The following is a 20,985-nucleotide window of genomic DNA, read 5'->3' on the forward strand; positions in this document are numbered from 1 at the left end:
TGTCTTATTTTGGGTAAAGGTAAGTAAACACGCACACACAGCTTGAAAAAAGCAATCCTCTTTTTCTGTAGGTAGACAGTCATTTTGGCCTTGGGTAGGGAGAGAGTGGTAACTCATGAAGGGAAAGAAGGGGAAAAGTGAAGAAAATAGGAGGCAAGAAAAGGAAAAGCTATGGGATCCTGGAGGTCTAGCCACATTCAAAGACACAGAAGAGAGTGTAAGTCCACAAAACAACTAAAAAGACTAGGTTCTTTACCTAGAGTCGCCAGCCTTTTGGGTGGATGGGAAGAGACACTTCTGTGAACTTTTTTGAGTCAAACATCCTAAAAGTAAGAAATTCTAAACTGGACAATCACTTACAGTTCCATATCCCTCGTATACCCCATTGTCCTTCTCTTCTTTAGTGATAGGCATTCCTTAAGGTCCAGTGCTTTCCATCTTTGTGCATGAAGCTCTACTTCAGACAGCCTGTTAACTGTCAGCGTTTGCTATATGAATTAGGAAGCCTCCTTCTCCTCTTGTTATATTTCTCCACAAGTCTGTTCCTTTTGTGGGGGACAGACTATGGGCACTTCTACAGGGCTGTCACAACCAGTCCAAAAAGGCTGTAATTGTTTTTTGCTCACAATAATACCCACCTATTCCCAATCTCCCTGTCTACCTATGGCAACGAGTGGTAAGGACATCGAGGCAATGAGTGTGCATACAAACTGTAGTGAAAGAATGCAAAAAAGGATAGCATTTAGGACAGAAACAGCAAAGTAATAAAACTTTTCAGGATCAGGAGAGTGCATGTATTCTTGAATACGGAGAATAAGGAATGTAGAACAGACTGAAAATGAAAAATAAGCTAGTATTTATTTATTAAATATGTATGCTAGGCTTGAAAGTAAGAAAATAATTAATGGAACAAGGAGGTTCATAATGCTGAAGAGGGGCCAGCTTTGGAGAAGAGGCAGGAAGGATAAGAGATAAGACATGATTCAAAACAACATGGCAACACGTTCCAGGAGGTTGTAGAAAAGTTAATGCATGATAAGGATTTTTTCAACCAATTGCAGATGCTATGAAACTAGTCATCAAAAACCACATAATAGTTTATCAGGAAATATTAAGAATGCTTGGATGGTGTGTCAATTATTGCATGCTCCATAACCAAGCATTTTAATAGACACACAATATAAAGAAAAGCAAACTAAATTTTTGAATAGCGCTCAATCAATTAACTAAAAAGTTAATCATATTCAGTTAACTGAATTTTGCTTTATGGTTGTTTCTACTGCAAATTAAAAAAAAATTTCCATGAAAAGACAACTGGATAAATTTAACCATATCTAATCACCTGTCAAAACCTGATATTTCTCTTAATCTAAAATCTCTATTCTTCCAAATATGAGATTCCCAAAATTAGTGATAAGGAGCAGGTAAAAAACTTTCCTAATTTTTTTGGGGGGAGGAAGGGTATATATGTTTGTTCAAACTGTGTAGTGTTCCAGCTAAGGATAAATCTGAGAGCAACAATCAATGTGTTAACCAGAGGGAAGAAAGAACCCCTTTGTTGATTAGATCCACTCTTACAGTCATGTAATAAAATACCAGTCATCAGATAGAAGGGAATACTCTTCCTTTGTTAGCTTTGAGGGAGCTCAACCTGCAGATCCCCAGAAAGCAGACCCTAAAAGAGGCAGCCTTTCTTTTTGTGTATCAGGCCTCTTATGTATATATGAAAATTGCTAGTGGTTGTCTACATAGTTAAACTGTTATTTTTCCATTCACAAAAATCTTTGAATGATTTAACAATGGTGTGCCCATTTCATTTGTGTACTTTTTGGAGGAGTAGTAATTCAAATGCTGGGATGGTGCACCTTGGTCTTTCATATTACTGAATTCTAATGTTGCTTATCTGGACATGTATTTTTTTAGATAAACAAGTAACCCCCTCATAACTGCTTCTGTCCTCTCCCAACAATTTCAAAGTGCCTAAGAAACCAAGTCAACCAAGTTCCTAATGTTGACTACATATTCCATACTCACTCAGAAAATTAAATACTAAACTAATTAGAAGATTAGACAAATAGTAAACAAATAATTACAAGGCTTCCTCCTGCTGCGTGGTGACTCTGTTGACACTTTACGTGAGGACTACGTAATCTCTGCAAAACCCATGACTAATTTGCCTTGAATGGCCCCAGAGGGAACATCACAATTGATACCAGTCAGCCCTAAAAGTCTAGATGCATTTACTGCACATTTACAGTAGCGATATATTTTAGAAGTTATCTAGCAAAATGTTAATATTTTAAAAGCTCTGGTGATGAAAAAGAATAAGCTTTAATAACCTAAAGATCGTATAACCAGAATTCCATTCTTGATGAAGTTTAATAAATGTAGCATTATTTTGATTTTTTTAATCCAACTAATAGCCTTTTTGAGCATTTAAAAATAAAACTGCTAATATTTTAAATTCAGGGGGAAATCAGTCTGTGTTTCTCTGTATCCATTTATACTATGATTTTACATATCTCACCCTAGCACAGTCTATGTTTTTAGCTTTATTTCTTATTTTCCTTTGTCATTCTGGAGTCGATTGATTTTTAAAATCAGCATTTTAGAGCTGGAAGTGTCTTACTACCTTATATTTTAAATGAGGAAACTCAGAGATAGTGCTTTGGCCAAGGTCTGCGCCTAGAGATTGGTAACTAGACTTTAGGTCTGACTTACTTTTCATAGCAGTACGTGCTGGGGAAGGCCACACGAAGATGTGGTGCAGGTTAGACCCTCAAGCTGGATGGACCTGGGCAATTGGAACGCCTCAGCCCCTACCCTGAGCTTTGAAATGTGTGCTCTGCTTGTCTTCCCTGCTCCCAGAAGCTGCTCCAAGGGAACAGCCTTGAGACAGAAATATGGTGTTGAAACTATCTGGGCTGGGTATGTGACTGATCCAGTTAGGGCCTCTATAAAAACTTTTAAGATTTGGCAGGCAGGTGCTGAGATCTACTCATCTTGTGGCCAGCCACCCAAGATAAGCCTGATAAGTTCGTTCGCTTGCTTTTTAAACCTGCTACCTACCAATCTGGAGTGGTTTACTTTTTCTTTGGTCCCTCTCTGTTCTCTAAAAATGGGGGTCCGTTTCAGATTATACCTGGAAAGCTCTAGAAGACGTTGCAACCCAACAAATATTGCATATTTTTATTGCTTTGGTTATTTATCATATGCCACCAGTGTTCTGGTCTTCCTAGCAGTGTATCTGTCCAAACTGCACACACAAGTTTAAGTCAAGATATTAGTTTTTGATTTTTCATTCCTGTATCATTCCACATTCTTCCCAGTAGGATGGCCAAAGCAGCAGAGATGACCAAATAATCTCACAGAAAACAGTAATTCTCATAAATAACTGATCATTTAGATCTTAAAATCTTGAAAACAGTCGACATTATTTGTCATTAGTACTCTTGTTGCCTGAACTAAAACTTACCAGCCCTCTTCTAATGCATGAATTTTCCTAAGCTCTCACTGCAGTGCACTTCCATTAGTTTAGTATTTCAATACCTAGAAGAGCACTGCTTGCTTACCTAGACAATTTCCTCTTCTAGATTATTTATAAAACATTAAATAATTCTTACATCAATTCCTTTGATAAGTACGAACAGCTTTACCTCTCATTTATTTAACAGAATAAGTTATTTATTTATACCCAAATTTCCTCAAGTTCACTGTCTAATAAACACCTTTTATAGCCATTTCACTAAAAGAACACAACAGAAAACAGGGATAGATAGCCATGGAAAAGGTTTATAGTTTAGTTGTTGTTTTTTAAGTGGAGGGGTACTGCAAACTAGAGCAGTTAATGAGTTTCACTTTATGATCTGATTCATATCCTACATATAAATCAAGAGTCCTTTTCCTATCTTACATAAATTTATCCTTGCCAATGTAAATTATAAAAAGATAGTCTAAAAACGAAAAAGCTTCAAATCAAGGTTTACAGTAATTTCAGAATATCATCAGAAGAGACTTCATTACTTCAGATGGTTGAAATACTGTGCCTGCTGTAGATTAATCCTAGCCTGCTGAGATAAAGCAGGCTAGAAGAAAATGCCCAGGACACAAAAGGGCAGGTAAACAGGTGAGCTGACCATATTTATGTGGATAACTATTAACAGGAAAATTGGTTTACAATTCATTACTACAATAAATAAGTAGTCCACTGCTTTCAAATAAGTATAACACTTTGATGAGCTGGGCTTCTAGAACATTTTACTGTGTTGCCCCGAAAATAAAATCTAGCCGGACCACCAGTTCTAATGCGTCTTTTGGAGTAAAAATTGATATAAGACCCAGTCTTATTTTACTATAATATAAGGCCAGGTCTAAAATAATATAGTATAGTATAGTACAGTACAGTATAATATAATACCAGGTCTTTATTAATTTTTGCTCCAAAAAACGCATTAGAGCTGATGGTCTGGCTAGGTCTTATTTTTGGGGAAACAAGGTATTTTTGTTGCCTATCCTCAACTTATTCTCAATCCTGTTTGTATCACTTTCTATTCTGACACATTCCAACACTCTTAAAAATCTTTCTCTGATCTTTTTCTCATTTCTTTTTGTGTTCTCTTACTCTTCCTTTTACCTTCCTTTTTTCCACTTGCTTTCTGGACCCCCTTTTCTATTTCACCATCTGTTTCCCTCACGTCCAGACACTCTTACCCCTGGCCTACAAGACATCTACAGGCTGCCCCAAATATCCTATTTTAACTCTTCTAAGCAGTTCTCCTTTCTTCTGGCCTAACCAATAATAAGCCACCACTCCTCATCTCGCTACCAACCTACCTTTCTCTCAGATAACCCAGTTAAGTTGGTAGAGCAGTAAACTTTTCAAACTAAATCATACTAATGTAAATGGTTGATAACCTTTACTCACCCCTGCCCAACTTTCATCCTGTCCTATGCTCTCAGGGGGGGTGATGCTGGCTAACATAATTTCACTTGGTAAAATTTCATACAAATTGAGTGGAAAATTGGGATCAGGGATGTGTGTGGTGGGGTTAGTTGGAGACTCATCTTTGAACATACAAAACAACCCATTTCTCAATATATTCCAGTTTTGGAATAGGCAAGGAATTGGTGAATAAAACGCGCGTGTGCCGGGTGGCCGGTTAGCTTAGTTGGTTAGAGCATGGTGCTGATAACACCAAGGTTGCCGGTTTGATCCCTGCATGGGCCACTAGGAGCTGCACCCTCCTTAAAAAAAAAAAAAGTGCATGCGCGCGCGCGCGCACACACACACACAGCCAAAAAATTGTACACACATTTTAAGAAAGGAAAAAAACTGTATTAAAATTGTAATACCATCAATGATGGTTGCATTCATTTGATTGACGTCATCTTTTGAGTGAATGTCATACTAGACATTGCTACTGTAATTCAATTCAACTTTGGAAAGTAATACATAGATAACATCTCTTAAAATGTGTACATTTTTGTGGTACCCCTGGTATATAGATAAATATAGATACCATTTCCCCAAAAATAAGACCTAGCCAGATAATCAGCTCTAATGTGTATTTTGGAGCAAATATTAATATAGAACCCAGTATTATATTATTACATGTTATATCATATTATGTTATATTATATTATATATTATTAAGACCCGGTCTTATACTATAGTAAAATAAGACTGGGTCCTATATTAATGTTTGCTCCAAAAGACGCATTAGAGGTGATTGTCCGGCTAGGTCTTATTTTCGGGGAAATGAGGTACACAGATATTGTATATATATATAAATCCCTGTTGGAATTTCCTGATTCCACTGCTTCCTAAGGCTTGATTCAGTTATGTCCACCCTTGAAATCCAATGATCAGAGGAAAAGGGGTGTAGCAAAGGTATGTCCCGGTTTCCAATGTCTGCATGCAGATAATGCTGTCAGTCAAGGCTTCCTAGAACACTGAGGCCCTAGTGTCAGAAGAATGAGAGGTGTGACAGTCTCCTGAGCTGTGGATCCAGAATGTCAGAAGGCTCTCAAAATTTTCTGACCCGTATCTGTTCATCTCTCTTCTTCCTCTATCTGATCACAGAAATACTTGTTTTGATTATATGAAAGTAATAATTACCACTTATAGCTAATTACTCATGGCATAAAAACAAACACCAAATTGCAGTTAGCATTATTGTTAAGCTTTACTTTCATCACTATATTTTACTCAAGTGTTTAATCTTCATAGTTCTGTTCATATGGTAGATTTACCTTACTAATTAAAACAACAATAATAACACCTAAAGGGAGCATTCGAAATGCCCAATAAATACTGGCTGCATGAATTAATAAATACTGTTTATTTAAAGTGGCATTGTGTCACTCATTCAAATATTCACTGAGCACTACTCTGTGAAGATCAAGAATTATCTTTATTTCATTTGGGGGAATTCGTACAGACTTCACTGAAAATTTGTTGTGAGGGCGGCGGAGCATTTTATTCTGCCTACAGCAGAACCTCACTAACTGACCCACCACTAAATTTTTCCTGTCTCTAGACTCTTTCTAGCTATATAACCAACTGGGGGATTTGTTCTTCTTCAACCTTTTGTATTAGCCAGTTTGATTCTGATCAGCCATTAAATTGCTGTTAACGAACAAATGCTTCCAAGTTGCATCTGCACAACAGTTACACCTTTGCTTAGTAAACAATTTCACCATTTGGAAACATTACTCCAAAATCAGAACATAGAGGACCAAATACAACGACATCAAATAACTCCTCTTCCCTGGAAAGCTGTGCCCTTCTTTATATAGAAACACTGTTTAAATATAAATATGATCTAAACGACAGGGAGAAAGTATTACTAGGTCATCATAGTCCAGTTTCAGAATGGATGCTGATAGGGCATTTTAATACATAAAAAAAGGAGTACCTTATCTCAAAATGATGGCACTTTCAATTTTTACACTTAGTTTTATGAAAAACGATTTCAAGGATATATTTACAAGGACTCAAGTACATCCTTTTCTCTGATATTAAAAGAATCACAAGCACTATGTCTATACAGGCCACATCCAAATATATGCAGTCTTCAAATTCTCAAAGACATATGAATATTCAGACATGCAGAGACATAGTTATGTTTGATATTGTTGGCAAGCATAACAATTTGAAACATCAAAATAAAACAATCTTCATTCCTTTTTTAAAACTAATAAACAAATATGTATGAATAAAGTTTGAACTTAATTGTTTTTCTTTAAATTGAACCTCTACTTTAAAAAAGCATGTATGTGTCAATGCTAAAGTTACCATAAAAACTTTGGAAGCTTCAAAGAACATTAACATTAGTTAATTTTATCAACAGTATGAAAACTCATTCACAAAAGTCCTTCCAATATTTTCAAGACCATATTCTAAAATCTAAGCCAATTTATTTTTATGTTAATCCGTTTTATAAATGTAATTTATTAAAGAATAGGTAAATAGCATTTACCAGGTCCTGATTCATTTTATTGCAATAAGCTTAGTTTAGGGTCACTTCACACCCACTAGAATGGCTGTTTATTAAAAAAAGGGCAGGGGGTGGGGAATAGTACCGGTGAGGATGTGGAGAAATTGGAATCCTTGTACATTGCTGGTAGGAGTGTAAAATGTGCAAGCTACTGTGGAAAATAGTTTGGCAGTTACTTAAAAAGTTAAACGTAGAATTACCATGTGACTCAGCAGTATCCAAAAGAACTGAAAACAAGTATTCAAACAAATACTTGTACACAAATGGTGTTAGCAGCACTGCTCACAATAGCCAAAAGGTAAAAACAAACCAAATGTCCAATAATACATGAATAGGTAAGTAAAATGTGGCATGTACACATACTATGGACTGTGTGTCTCCCTAAAATTCCTATGCTGAAACCCTTGTCCCCAACGTGATGTATAGGCGGGTGGGGTCTTTGGGAGATAACCACCTAGGTCAGGAGGGTAGAGCCCACATGAATAGGATTAGTGGCTCTATGAGATTTCTCTTCAGCATACGAGGATACAGTAAGAAGGTGGCTATCTGCAAAGGTGGAAGTAGGCCCTCACCGCACTGCCAATCTATCGGCACTTTGATCCTGGACTTCCCAGCCCCCAAAGCTGTTTGTTGTTTAAGGCACCCAGTCTATGGCAGGTATTGTCTTATAGCAGCCTGCACTGATTAAGGTATGCTACAGTGAAATGTTACTCAGCCATAAAAAGAAATGAAGTACTGATGCATGCTACAACATGGATGAACCCTGAAAAATTATGCTAATTGAAAGAAACCAGACACAAAAGCTCACATATTACATGATCCCATTTATATGAAATATCCAGAAGAGGTAAATCCAGAGACAGAAGGAGGAGGTGTTGATGAGGACTGATTACTTATTGGGTTTGGAGTTTTCTTCTGGAGCAATGAAAATTGTTTTTGAACCTGACAGAGATGGTAGTTGGACACTGCGAATATTCTAAATGCCAATGAATTTTTACTTTAAAATGGTTTGTCCTATGTTATGTGAATTTTATCTGTTTTTTAAAAAAGCTTAGAAACTCATAGAATAAATTTAGTTGTTTTTGAATTTTATTTTTTAAAGTAATAATGGAAAATTATTAGCCAGTGACTAAAGAATCAAATGTAATTACAGTAGTCCCCCCTTTATCTTCAGGGGATACATTCTAAGATCCCAGTGCATGCCTGAAACGTAGATACTGTGTTTGCCTGAAAATAAGACCGGGTATTATATTAATTTTTGCTCCAAAAAATGCAGTAGGGCTTATGTTCAGGGGATGTCTTCCTGAAACATCATGCTAGGGCTTATTTTCCGGGTAGGTCTTATTTTCGGGGAAACACGGTAGTACCGAATCCTATATATACTGTTTTTTCCTATACATATATACCTATGATAGTTTAACTTATAAATTAGGTAAGATATTAAGAACAACAATAAAATAGAACAACTATAATAATATACTGTAATAAAAATTATGTGAATGTGGGCTCCCATAACCCTCCTCTGTTCCTTCTGGCCCTTTGAACTTCAGCAAGCTCACGGTTTTTTGCTTTGCTTATTCCTCCAGTCATGTTTACTCACCCCGTCTCCCCTAGTGCTGATCCCACAAAACAGCATGGCATGGTTCTGCTACTTCCATGACCCCCACTCTCAATCCTGTCTAAGCCAGCTCAGTCATCCCTTAACGAGGGGTAGCCAATGGTAGCTACTGAACTAAAACATTTGTTATCATGTTGTATAGGTGACAAAGAGGCATCACCATAAATGACCTATTTCGATGTCCATTATAATCATGTGAACTGGCTGCGTGATGCATTGGATGGTTTACTCATCTGTCCAAGCGCCATGCTTAACCAGTGGCAGACCTACATCTGAAAGCCAAGTCCACTGAACACTGTACAAAAGAGTGAGCTGTGCCTTTGTGTCTTCTCCCACAAGCCTGCACTTCCACACCCAGCTTCACAGAAACTTACCCTTCTCTTCCATTTTACTAGCTTCTGGTAGACCCTATCCCATAACACTAAGATAATCAGACCTTAAATATTGGTGTTATCTCCTCAAGATTTTATTCTCCTTTGGTTTTTCTGGCCTGCATGATTTTGCAACAATGCTGTACTAATGTAATTTACTGATTTTGTTTAAGCACAGGATTTACTGATATTGTTTAAGCACAGTATTGTTGGGGATGGGGGGAGTTTATAAACTGATCAGCAGAAAGGAGGAATACAATTTTCTTAATTTTATTATAATGATTTGCTTTTGAAATACAGTAACACAAATACCTTAAATAAATGGCCTCATATATACTCCAAAAGTGTTTCATATAAAAAATTTAGGTGATGTAACCTAAAATTATAGATAGTTCAAAAAGTAGCTCTATTGATTACAAAGACACATAGGTAAAGAGTTTGAATAAAATTGTTTCATGAGGTTTGAGATGTAAAAAAGTAAAATTCCTAAATATTTTATCGTACTGTACCCTTCTTCTTGCGGTGATGTGAGATGATACAATGCCAATGTGATGAGAGAAGTGAGGTAGGAATGATGTAGATATTGTCAGACTGCGGCTGACCAGGGGTAACTGAAACCGTAGAGACCAAAACAGAGGAAAAGGGAGACCACTGTACTTCAAAAATGGTGTATGTAAACAATAAAAATGAATCCTGGATTTTAAAATCTGATCAAAAGGTTTAAGAAATGTCTCAGTTTTGATTGACACATACAGGTGTACACACACTGAAGAGTATGTACCATATGTGTCTGAATATAAGGAGAGTCATTCTCTAAATGTATCCATGATACATTTAGAGAATATCCATCATAAATATCATGTGGTATTTGGGTTTCTACCAAATTGCTTATTTGACAAGGGGCTTTCTTGAGTCATATATTGTGAGAAACAAAGTCCTCATTGGAGGAGACACTCAGTGTGAAAAAAAACCTCAATCATTGCTGGTTTGAGAAACTTTAAGGTCACCTAACAGAAGGGGTAAAAATGGAAGCAAAGAAATTTAACACTAACTTAATTTCTGATGCCAGTACTCCACAGTTTCAAATGTTGGATGTCACTGTATACAAAAGCCTTTTAGAGACCACTTTAAAAAGCAATCTAGTCAATAGTTACATTGTGCAGATAATAAATATATACCTAAAGTACAAAAGAAAAAAAATTTGTTATATATATAAATGGGTACTTGTAGAATTTCCGGTAGTAGCCTCACAGAGATTCAAAAGGTGTTTCATATAAAAAATTTAGGTGATGTAACCTAAAATCTGTGATAGACGGTTCAAAAAGTAGCTCTACTGATTATAAAGACACATATGTAAAAGATGCACATAAAGAGTTTGAATAAATTGTTTCATGACAATGAGATGTGAAAAAGTAAAGTTCCTAAATTAACATTAACTTTATATAATACATAATTTTAAATACATGTAAGTACACAACAATAACAAAAAGCCTTTTGGGATCTTCTTAATGAGAAAATAGAGGACCACTTTATATTCATGGATTATCAATATATGCATTAGTAAGAAAGATAGAAAAAAGCTCCACGATGATATGCTACAAAGTAATTATTTTAAATATTAAGTGGTATTTTGGGATTATGATTTTAATTTTTTTCTACACTTCCTTTGTATTTTCAACATTTTCTTCAATCTACATGTATTACTCTTGATTAAAACAGAAGTGGTAAGAATTAAAAATAAAATATATTTTCTTAGTAGTTATAAAACTTACGACATGGAATCACAGAATCTTTGCTCTAGAAGAGACCAAGAAGAGCCTCCCAGTCTAATCTTCGCCAAATAGGAGTAGTCTTCTCTACAATATTTGACATCAACCTGCTTTTTCCTGACACAGAGATCAATATTTTGAAAACAACTTATTCTACTGTTAAACAGTTGAAAACTTCATTCTTTAATAACTTTATTCAGTCTCTATTTGTGCCAGGGTCTGAGGTCTTTGTGGTAAGCCCAATTGCATACTGTTGTCTAATTTTTTGCTACTACTTTCGATTTTGCAATCTGAAGAATACATGTCTCCCCCTTTATACAGAACACAATCTTTGAGGTGTTTTTAGACAGCTCTCAGGAGTTCCTTAAAATCTTCACTTTTCCAGGCTTTACATTCATTTTTGCTCCTTTGTACACCCTACCTGCCATTCATTGTTTTTTTTAAATGGCATAGCCAGGACCTAAGACAACATTCCAAATGACTTCTAATCATCCCTAAACAGTCAGAATAGTTCCAGGATATATGAAGATTTTTCTTTTATGAATGTAGTTTAAAACTATGTCAATATTGTTAGTAGTTACATAATATTGCAACTTTAAGATTACTACAGTCAACAGAATCATCCAAGTCTATTTTACCAGCAACTCAGGTCTTCTAAATCTACAGATATAAGCAACACATTTGTCCACATTCAATTTTTAAAAAGTTTAAATATGGGGGGAAAAATTCACCTTAGAATAAAGAAAATATATCTATTTCCTGGTCATAGAAAGCTCTGTCTTCCTTCTATATTTTTAGCTCGACTAAGCTAAACTCATCAATCAATCAACTATTTATTGCTTATTTTATCTACACGGAATTGTATGTTCAATTTAAGAAGAAAATCACATCATTAGAGGCAGTGTGGTTGGTTAAATGAATCATTTAAGGTGTCAATGAGAGAGAGAAGAAAAGAGAACACAGAAGTGGTGAAGAAATAATGACTATCCCTGGATCGTTTAGAAAACTGTGATACTCAAACTCAATTTTCTTTTCAATGTTTTCTTAGCAGCAGCAATGGTGCCAAGCCCCAGAGGGGATGGAAATTTCTCTATATCATCCCATCCCTTACATGTTTTTTTTGTGTGTGTTTTGTTTCTTGATCTGCATGGTCTTTATTCCTGGTTCACTGCATCTCACTCTAACACAAATACTTATGTACACAGGAGACCACTTCCCCCTCTGCTCTTGGCTCACCCTAAGTCCTTTTAGCCCTAAGAGTTTTAATTGTTTTACGCTGTTTTCCCCTTCGGGCCGTCGGTACCAAGTAAGAAAGAGTTATAGCATTCTAGTTCTCCGTTTGTAAGATATTTGAATTTACACAAATACAGCCACCAATTTATTTCTAGGTTTAAAAAACTTGACATAAATCCTTGGGAAGCAAATGCTACGTGTTCTAAGTTTCAAACACAAACCTGAAGGTTATATTGTACAGCAGTCATTAGTGAAATCTCTACAACTTCTCATATGCCAAGATTTACTATAATCTGCTAAAAATGAGAGAAGCTATGCCTATTCGAAAAATTTTAGCTGCCATTATTTTCTTCAGAATCATGTAAGTAGTGGTCTAATAGATGGTTAGAAAGGATCTTTCCTACCTGCATAAGTACTAAATATATCCACTTTTGTCCTCCGGAATTTTGATTAACAGAGTGTAGCTTCATAGCCATGTGTAGCTTTCCCAGAAATGGTAAAACAGCTAAAGGTTTGGAATTACCTTGAGTGGTGAAGTTGAAGAGTGCAGGTGTGTCTCGCCCATTTGGTAGTTTGACATTTGGGTCCCGTAATTCATCAAAAAATGAATGTGCACAAGCCTCCAGTGGCGTCAGTCGGGCAGTTGGTGTATACTCCAGCAGACGGCTACACAGTGCAATTGCCTCTGGTGGAGTTCGGGGTCGGAAGACCTGAAGTACAAAAAGAGGGTAAGAGCAATTAATGTTTCTTTTAAGTATCTTAGCAATTTATCCTCTGAGTACTGAGTTAATTCCCACCACGAACAAAAACATGGTTGTATTTTGTGAAAGGAACCTTCTAGAATGAAAAGAGTTAACTGCATACAATTGACCACACTGGGGTAAATAAAATGCTAATTAAAGGCTATATGAGAAAAGCTCAGAGAAAAAAGCTAGGGGAAATGGGGGAAAAAGTCTATATATGCTAGTCATAAAGCAGTATAATCAAACACGCACACAAAATATGACAGGCACAGAGAAAAGGTAGGTTCTGGAGGCAAGCACAAGAAGAATATTTAAAAAATTAAGTTTTGACTGCTTTGGCAGTAGATAAAAGGTTGCCTCTTTTGTGTAATTTTCAGCAGAACAATTTTTGATAATGGATGGCATTGTTCAAATGTGGCAATCAATACCTTTTAAAAAAGAAAAGCTATTTACTCTAGGTCTATAAATGTTAATGATTTGGTATTATATCTTCAATAAATAGAACCTCACATTATTTGAAGAAATTCTTGAATACACAGAATTTGACAAAATGTCCAAAACTATTTTCTCAAGTAGCTGTTTATCATGAACATGGCCAGATTACCCTCACTTGAATGAAAGTTCTAGGGTTTTAATCTGGGAGAGAAAAATGTATTTTTCATTAAGTGCCATTAACTCACAGAAAAAGTCAACTGAAGGCTATATTGAAGCAAACTGCAAATAAATTAATTTGCCCGAAGGAATAGAAAGCTTTCCATTTATTTATGTTTTAAAACTCCTAATCAATACCTAAAACTATGAAAATATGCTTTGTTTTAAATTATGGACAGTTAAAGAATAAAAGCAAAAGGGGAAAAATAGAAATAAACATAAGCAGATGGATAGAAGTCCTTTGAAACGAAAATAAAAATGAAACACAGATCTCTCAATAGGAAGAATACAGAATCAAATAGAAGGTGTGGAAGTGGTGGTGGTGGAGATAAACAGACACATAAAAAGGAGAAGTATATAAACAGAGGGAAATAGAGTCACAGCGAGGAGAGGACACGTAGGCTGTGACAAGGCCTGGAGGAGGCTAAGGTTTCCTAACGAGAAAGGCTCATGGAACATCTGGGTATTCGCTTAGGCTGAAGGTAGCAGAACTAGTTACTACTGCAGAGCTCATTAGATTTCAAGAGACTACAAGAGTATTTTCTACAGTGAAAACCTTTTTTTTAAATGTTGTTTTTACACAAACTTTGTTATTAACAAAGATATTTTCCGTGAAAATTGAGAGACTGGTTTGAGTAGGGTTTCAGGAATTTATTTCAGAATACTGAAGGCCTTGTCAATTTATTTGGCTGTGTTAGAAAACCCTCTGCAAGGTCAAAAACTGCTTTATCTTTACTCTTGAGTGATCGGACCTGCCTCAGTCAAGAGAACCTTAACGTTACCGTATTATTTGAAATGTTTAGACTTTCCATTGTTCTTGGTCATTTTTGCCTCTCTTGCTTCCTAGCCAGGTCCATAATCAAATTCATGTGTAAAAGAAAATAATCAATGTGAAAACTGACATATTTTATCCCTGAGGGCAGTTTGCATTTATTTGACAGCATATGGATTTATTTTGCTAGCTAGTCTAATACAAAATGCTTCTGCAACAATATGGGAGCACGTACCTAAGTAGAATTTAAAGTGGAAATAAGTATCTCCTGCTAATATTTAAATGTAGGGTAGCTGGACAGTGAGTGTATTTTAAGTTAAAAAATTTAATGTTATATTAATGAAGATTTTGTGTTAAAGCTATTAATAAACCAGTACTGTAAGCTTATCTCTGATTATTAAAAAAAAAAAAAGGCATCCACATCTTTTTGGTATCTTACAGGCTACAAGTGACCATCAATCTTGGTACTAAAACATGTATCAGCTTACTTTGCCAGGGAATTCTAACTCAAGGTATCAAAGTTATAAACAATAAAGAAAAGAATTCATTTCAAGAGCCTATATTAAAATGAAGACTTAACCTGCCTTTCAAAAAAGCATCCATTATTACTTTAAGCCCTTTGAGAGATTCTGGATGAGAAAAGCTTTGGTTCAGTACTTCATGGATAAGGTTAAATGGAAAACTATGTGGGGTCAAAACCCAGTGTCTCCTACTTCAGATTTCTGACCATAATACAGGGTGTGGTAGCATGCAAGTTCTGAAAATTACAGGCCAAACCAGAAAATAGCTGTTCTGAATTATCTTTGTGTCTAAAGAAAAGGAAACTAATTACTACTGAAAATTCAACTTATTTAATAAATAAGTCATTCCTTATTCATTTAAATTGCTTAACATTCAGAACCTTTGGTTCTGTGGATCCTTGTCAATATTTACTCTTACAAAAATAGTAATTTTCAAACCCCACAGATCCTAAACTTCAGTCTAGATGTCAATAAATCACTCAGGAGACTGACAATCTAAATACACCATAAGCAAAATCTTTATCATACAGTGAATGAAAACAGGTATCAGAGCTACCTATGTGGTTTTTACTATTACATTTCAAGAATGAATAACTGCTTAGTCTTTAAAAAAAAGTCTTCCCCCTAGTTTTATAGACCTGCCCTGAAATTTTGGGAAAAAAAAATTAAATACATACCCGCACTCCTGAGGTGAAATGTCCTGTTCCTGACGAATCCTAAAGATGATAATGCAGTGAAATAATCCAAACAGGGGAAGTCAATCCAAAAGAGAATAGTCCAGCAAGGAAAAATATATCCAATGTTATAAGAAATCCATGGTGTGGGGGGGACATAGAAAATGTTTATACAGTTATAAACTTTAAACATCAGTCTCCACAGTAGCAAGTCCAAGTTTTAAAAATTATTTCACCACAGTGTATGCAAAAAAATTTTTGATTGCGCAATGGTGAGGCACAGTAAAGAAACATTTTAATTTTAGTTTATTATGTTCCAATGCCAGTGCATTTATTAAAAAAATACAAAACCAAAAAAAGTTAAAATCAAAATCAAATCTAGAAGTAAAGTTCCCAAAGTAAAGTGTTTGGTCTTCTATGACCTGGATTCATGGTCCATTGACAAGGCTGGGAGTGGGCATATTAAGACTGCTTTTAAAGATACGAGTTCCCAATATGCTAATTTTTCTCTATTAACATATTCCAGATACACAGTATAAACATTTTTTGCTATATTATTAGTGATGAGAGGAAAGTTATAAATAGATTTAATTTATATTATTATAGATTTCAAGCCAGATATTTTCAATTTGTGTGAGCTAAGAAGGATCAGGCCACCGCGGATTATTCTCCATTTTGGATTGACTTCCCTGCTAAAAGATATTTGCTGACATTCTCATTATCTTAGGACTCTTCAGGAAATACATATGACCTCAGGAGTGCGGGTATAAACTTACATTTTCTATTGTGGGCTTTGCCTCCTCATACCCTTGCACCCATTACTTAGGAAAAATAAATATAGAACATTCTTTCCTTTTTGGAAAAACTCACTGAAAAAGAAAAAAAAAATCCTACATCTTTGAGCACTACAAATTCAACACAGTTCCAACTGCAAATATGCCCAATTCACCCACCAAAAGCTAAACAAAAATGTATACAATGAACAATACAACTAAGGGACAGTCACAGTTAGAGGTGACATGCACAGTAATGCACACCAACACCTAGGCACAGCCAGGCAGTCGGGTCTATTATGTCTAGGCATTGAGAACAAACAATGGAAGAGCTCACCAGTAGCTGTGAATTCCCTTGGCTATTCTAAGAGAATTTAACATTCTTTTAGGATAGTTTCCAGTGGGGGAATTAAATATTTTGCAAAAAATAAATAATCCGCGGATTACTTTTAGTCTGCAGACTAAAATTTAGTACACGGATTAAAATCCGGCCCATCAGAATAAAAATCTCTCATGAACTAAAATACAACCAGGTGGACAAAAGTGGAAAACCAGACTAAAAAAACTGAGAGCACAAAGTAAGACTCAACTGGGCCAACTAACAATTAGTGCGCAGACTAAATATGGCCAGCCAAGTATGTTAGCAAGGCCATGAAGAGCCCAAAACACCCCCTGTAAAAACTAAAAACAGAAGTAAATAAATAAAACAAAACGGAACAAAGCAAAAAAATAAATAATCAGGAAAAAAAAGGAGAAAGGAAAAACTGAAAAGAACCAAAACACTGACATGAACTTTTAAGTGATTCAAATACTACCTCACCTGTGCAGCAACTCATTTTTTCTTAAATTGAAACAAACTCTCATCACAAATACTGGTCCGTAGAAGAAACTAACAGAAAAAATTAAGTTTTTTCAAAAAGAAAGTCTCTGTGGTATCAAACAAATGCAAATGAGTCCTTAAATAAAGAATTATTCAAAACAAATTTGCATTTGGATAACTCAAAAATGACAGAGGCAATTTCCCCCTTACATGTCCTAGAATAGACTTTTGCCATCAAATATCAAATTTCAACCTGGAACTAATTGTTATGACTGAATCTTAAATCCTTTAACATTTATAAGCAGGCCTACAGTTGATTCTCATAGTTATCAGCTCTCGACAATTCTACTGTATTAAATAGCCAACCAGAGCAATGTGAAAATGCCTGTGGGCAACTATAATTAACCTAAGTAGAACACAGGACACGTGCTGTGCCTATTCCAAACAGCCACTCCTCCCTAGTTTTCATTGTGATAAATGTGCAACATAGACACTGTTCTCTGGTTATACACGAAATACACAAGCACCCAATGTTAAAAACTGAACACTCCTAAACAGCAACCCCAATATTGCCTCTCAAGTAATCTACTGACCATTTAAATTATTTGCAATTTGTAAACCTAAATACAAGACTAAAAATGAGAGAATGCCATGGATTTGTTAAATATTAATTATGATGATTAACCAAGTTAATGAAGAAAAAAACTTAAGTCTACTTGAAGTGCTTATACAGTACATAATTCTTAAGAAACACAAACATCCTTTCCTGAGCCCTGACAGAGCTAGCATTCAATGAATTTCATCTGCACTAATTAAAAGGCGTATCGAGCTTTCCTGAGTTCTACTACATATAACAAGTATTACATGTTTTGATATCAGCATTCAACTATGCAATGTATTTCTCCTTCTAACATCATTCACTGATAAAAAAATACTACAGGCTGACACAGAAGTGTGATTACCATTGTCCACTTATCCAATTTAATCTCTCATTGTTCACAAAATAGTTATTGCAATCAGATTGACCTTTCTAATAATATAGGAATATCTCCTTTTCATCCACACTTCCTCCTCATCCTAAGGGACAGTCTACAACAATTCCCAACCTTATCCACAGCTAAGCAAATCCAAATCTTTCTTCAACAGTGTGTTTCTCTACCTCCCGTCCCCGCCCCGCCCTTCTATCACTTTTAGGTTTCTTTTCCCCTCCACCACTCTCCTGGAGCCCTGTCTTATAGTACCTACAGCGTGTGAAATACCTTGAATGCCTTTAGCACACAATCAAGCAAGTATGTGATTATGTATTATCATATTACTCAATACTTGCTTCAACTGAGTCAGTAAGTAAGCTTTTCAAGGATAAGCGTATATGTATATTTTACTTCTTTCGCTTCCTTTATGGTATCCAGCACAGCACTGGTTACACAGGAAATAGGGGTTTTAAAGAACAAATGATAAATTACAAACAGATTTTTTGCCTTCTTTTTCAAACCACCCCAATCCTACTCTTTACGCCAAGTGATCTTGCAACTAGATCTTAGCATTCTTTCTTTTTTATATTATTCCTCTCACATATGGATTAGCTACCCTAGTTGCCTAGTTTCCAGCAAAGAAAGGGTAGTATATATAGCCTGTGTAAATAGAAAAGTGAGGAAGTCCACTCACCTAGGAAACTGGATGTTAGAAAAGGAGAAGTGATTATTCTAGCACTAATAAACTGTAGGTAGAAAATTCGATAGAGAACATAGTGTATCCGTGGGAAAAATGATAATGGATTAGTGAAAGGTATCAGGGCAGAGGGGTAATAATATGGAAACTGATTCACCTAAGCCACAGAACAAAACAGACAAATGGCAATCTCAGGAACCAATAGAAATCCCCAACACAGTTTTATGCTTTCTGGAATACGTGTGAGCAAAATGAGTGAGGCAGAGACCAGAAGAGGGAGATAAAGTGGAACTGCAAACAAGTGTCTGACCTCAATTTTTGTTTTGTGCTCCCTGTGCCCCTCTGAAGACATTTTTGATAATGTGTTAAACTATAGTTAGAACAGGTAAGCTTACTAAGTGAAAAATCTTGCAAAAAAATGGTAAGATTCTGAAATCTTACAAAAATAAGTATAACTGTTAAGCTTTAAGCATAGAGAATAATAAATACAAGTCTGATTGTTCAGTAGTCTAATTCCTGAACAATGGCTGAACTCAATTTTCTGCTTCCTCTGTTGGCTAGTTGGAAATACTAGTATTCATTCATTTTGAACTAAGTGTACAATGTTCTAAGAAATCAAGTAGGTAAGGATTGAGTTTTGCAGACAATGCTTTCTGGGATACTTAATCAATGATCTATGGTCTCTCATATCCTACAGGCACTTAACTATTAAGTAAACTGTCATGTATGCCAAAAATTTAGCAACAAACATTTTAAGGGAGGTGGTATCCATTTTGTTATTACCATTATGAAAGAGAAATTAAGAACTGCTATGACTCGGTAGGTACTTACAGGAGTTATGTGGTAGGAATAATCACAGAGAACTCAGATAATTAAGAAAATATTTCATGGGAGAAGTGAGATTTGAGGTCTTGAGAAAAGGCTAAGACTTGATAAGTAGAGAAGAAGAACATTCTAAGTGTGAAAAAATGATACTAGCAAGAGGCAGAAATGAATGTGGCTTCTCTGGGGACCACTAAGGAGAACGGTTTGACTAGACCAAAGAACTCAGCATGACTACATCAGCCCTTCCAAGTGAGCTGCAAGCAGGACAAACAACACTCACACACATAGCTAATATATTAAACAGCCCTAATCCAACTGAAAGAGATCAGGGCCCTTGGGATTCTAATCTACTTCCTTCCACTAACGAGTTATATCACTTATGAATTTCATTAACCTGAAAGAATGTACAAACACACCTGTGTCACCTGACTTCACAGGATTATTTACTACTGGGACAAAGGGAGAATACTTGTCTTAAGAGCTTTAAACAAAATGTTAGCAGAATCAGGTACCCACAATGGGGGAAGTCTTATCTATTACCATATAACCTTATTAGAAATCTCTAACCTACTCTAATGAAACATTAACTTTTAAAAATCCATTGCCTAACTATATGCATGTAAGGGTGGAGTTGCTAGAGAACTTGGCAGAGACTGGGTTCTATCAACTAGATGCTTCAGGGAAGGTTAGGAACAGGATAAGCACTAAATACCTTGTTTTTCTGGAAAAGAAAGGTAGAAACAATTAGGAACAGAGTGAATGTATAATCTGTCATCCAACCTGGGACATGTGAGAGTGAAAGGGCATGCAATTAATAATTATGCTGGACAAGCATAAATTGGGACATGTGATCACCCTAGGCCTTATACTCGTATGTATATTACGTCAAATTTTCCCAAACGCAATAAAGAATCAGAGAAGAATTTTAAATAGGAGTGACTGTATCACGTGTGCTTTTAAGAAAGCTAACTTTGACAGCAATGAGAATGTGAAGGAGGTGAAACTGAAGGAGGGAAATTGGTTAGGAGGTAGGAGGTTGTTTTAACAA

At 35.7% G+C, this 20,985-nt stretch overlaps 1 protein-coding gene across 2 annotated transcripts in view; it reads right to left on the reverse strand.

Annotated features, from left to right (window-relative positions):
- The window catches only part of GSK3B (glycogen synthase kinase 3 beta), a 185,973-nt gene that overhangs the window by 17,094 nt on the left and 147,894 nt on the right, over nucleotides 1-20,985 (reverse strand). The window contains exons 9-10 of one of the 2 annotated variants that reach the window (XM_081064958.1): nucleotides 15,855-15,893; nucleotides 13,014-13,200 (exon numbers count right to left, since the gene is read on the reverse strand). In XM_081064958.1, the coding sequence (XP_080921084.1) occupies nucleotides 13,014-13,200; nucleotides 15,855-15,893 (226 nt within the window). The remainder of the gene's footprint in view (nucleotides 1-13,013; nucleotides 13,201-15,854; nucleotides 15,894-20,985) is intronic. The other variant, XM_081064959.1, reaches the window with a different exon arrangement.

Source organism: Rhinolophus hipposideros, assembly GCF_964194185.1.
Source record: "Rhinolophus hipposideros genome assembly, chromosome: 2".
NCBI lineage: Eukaryota > Metazoa > Chordata > Mammalia > Chiroptera > Rhinolophidae > Rhinolophus > Rhinolophus hipposideros.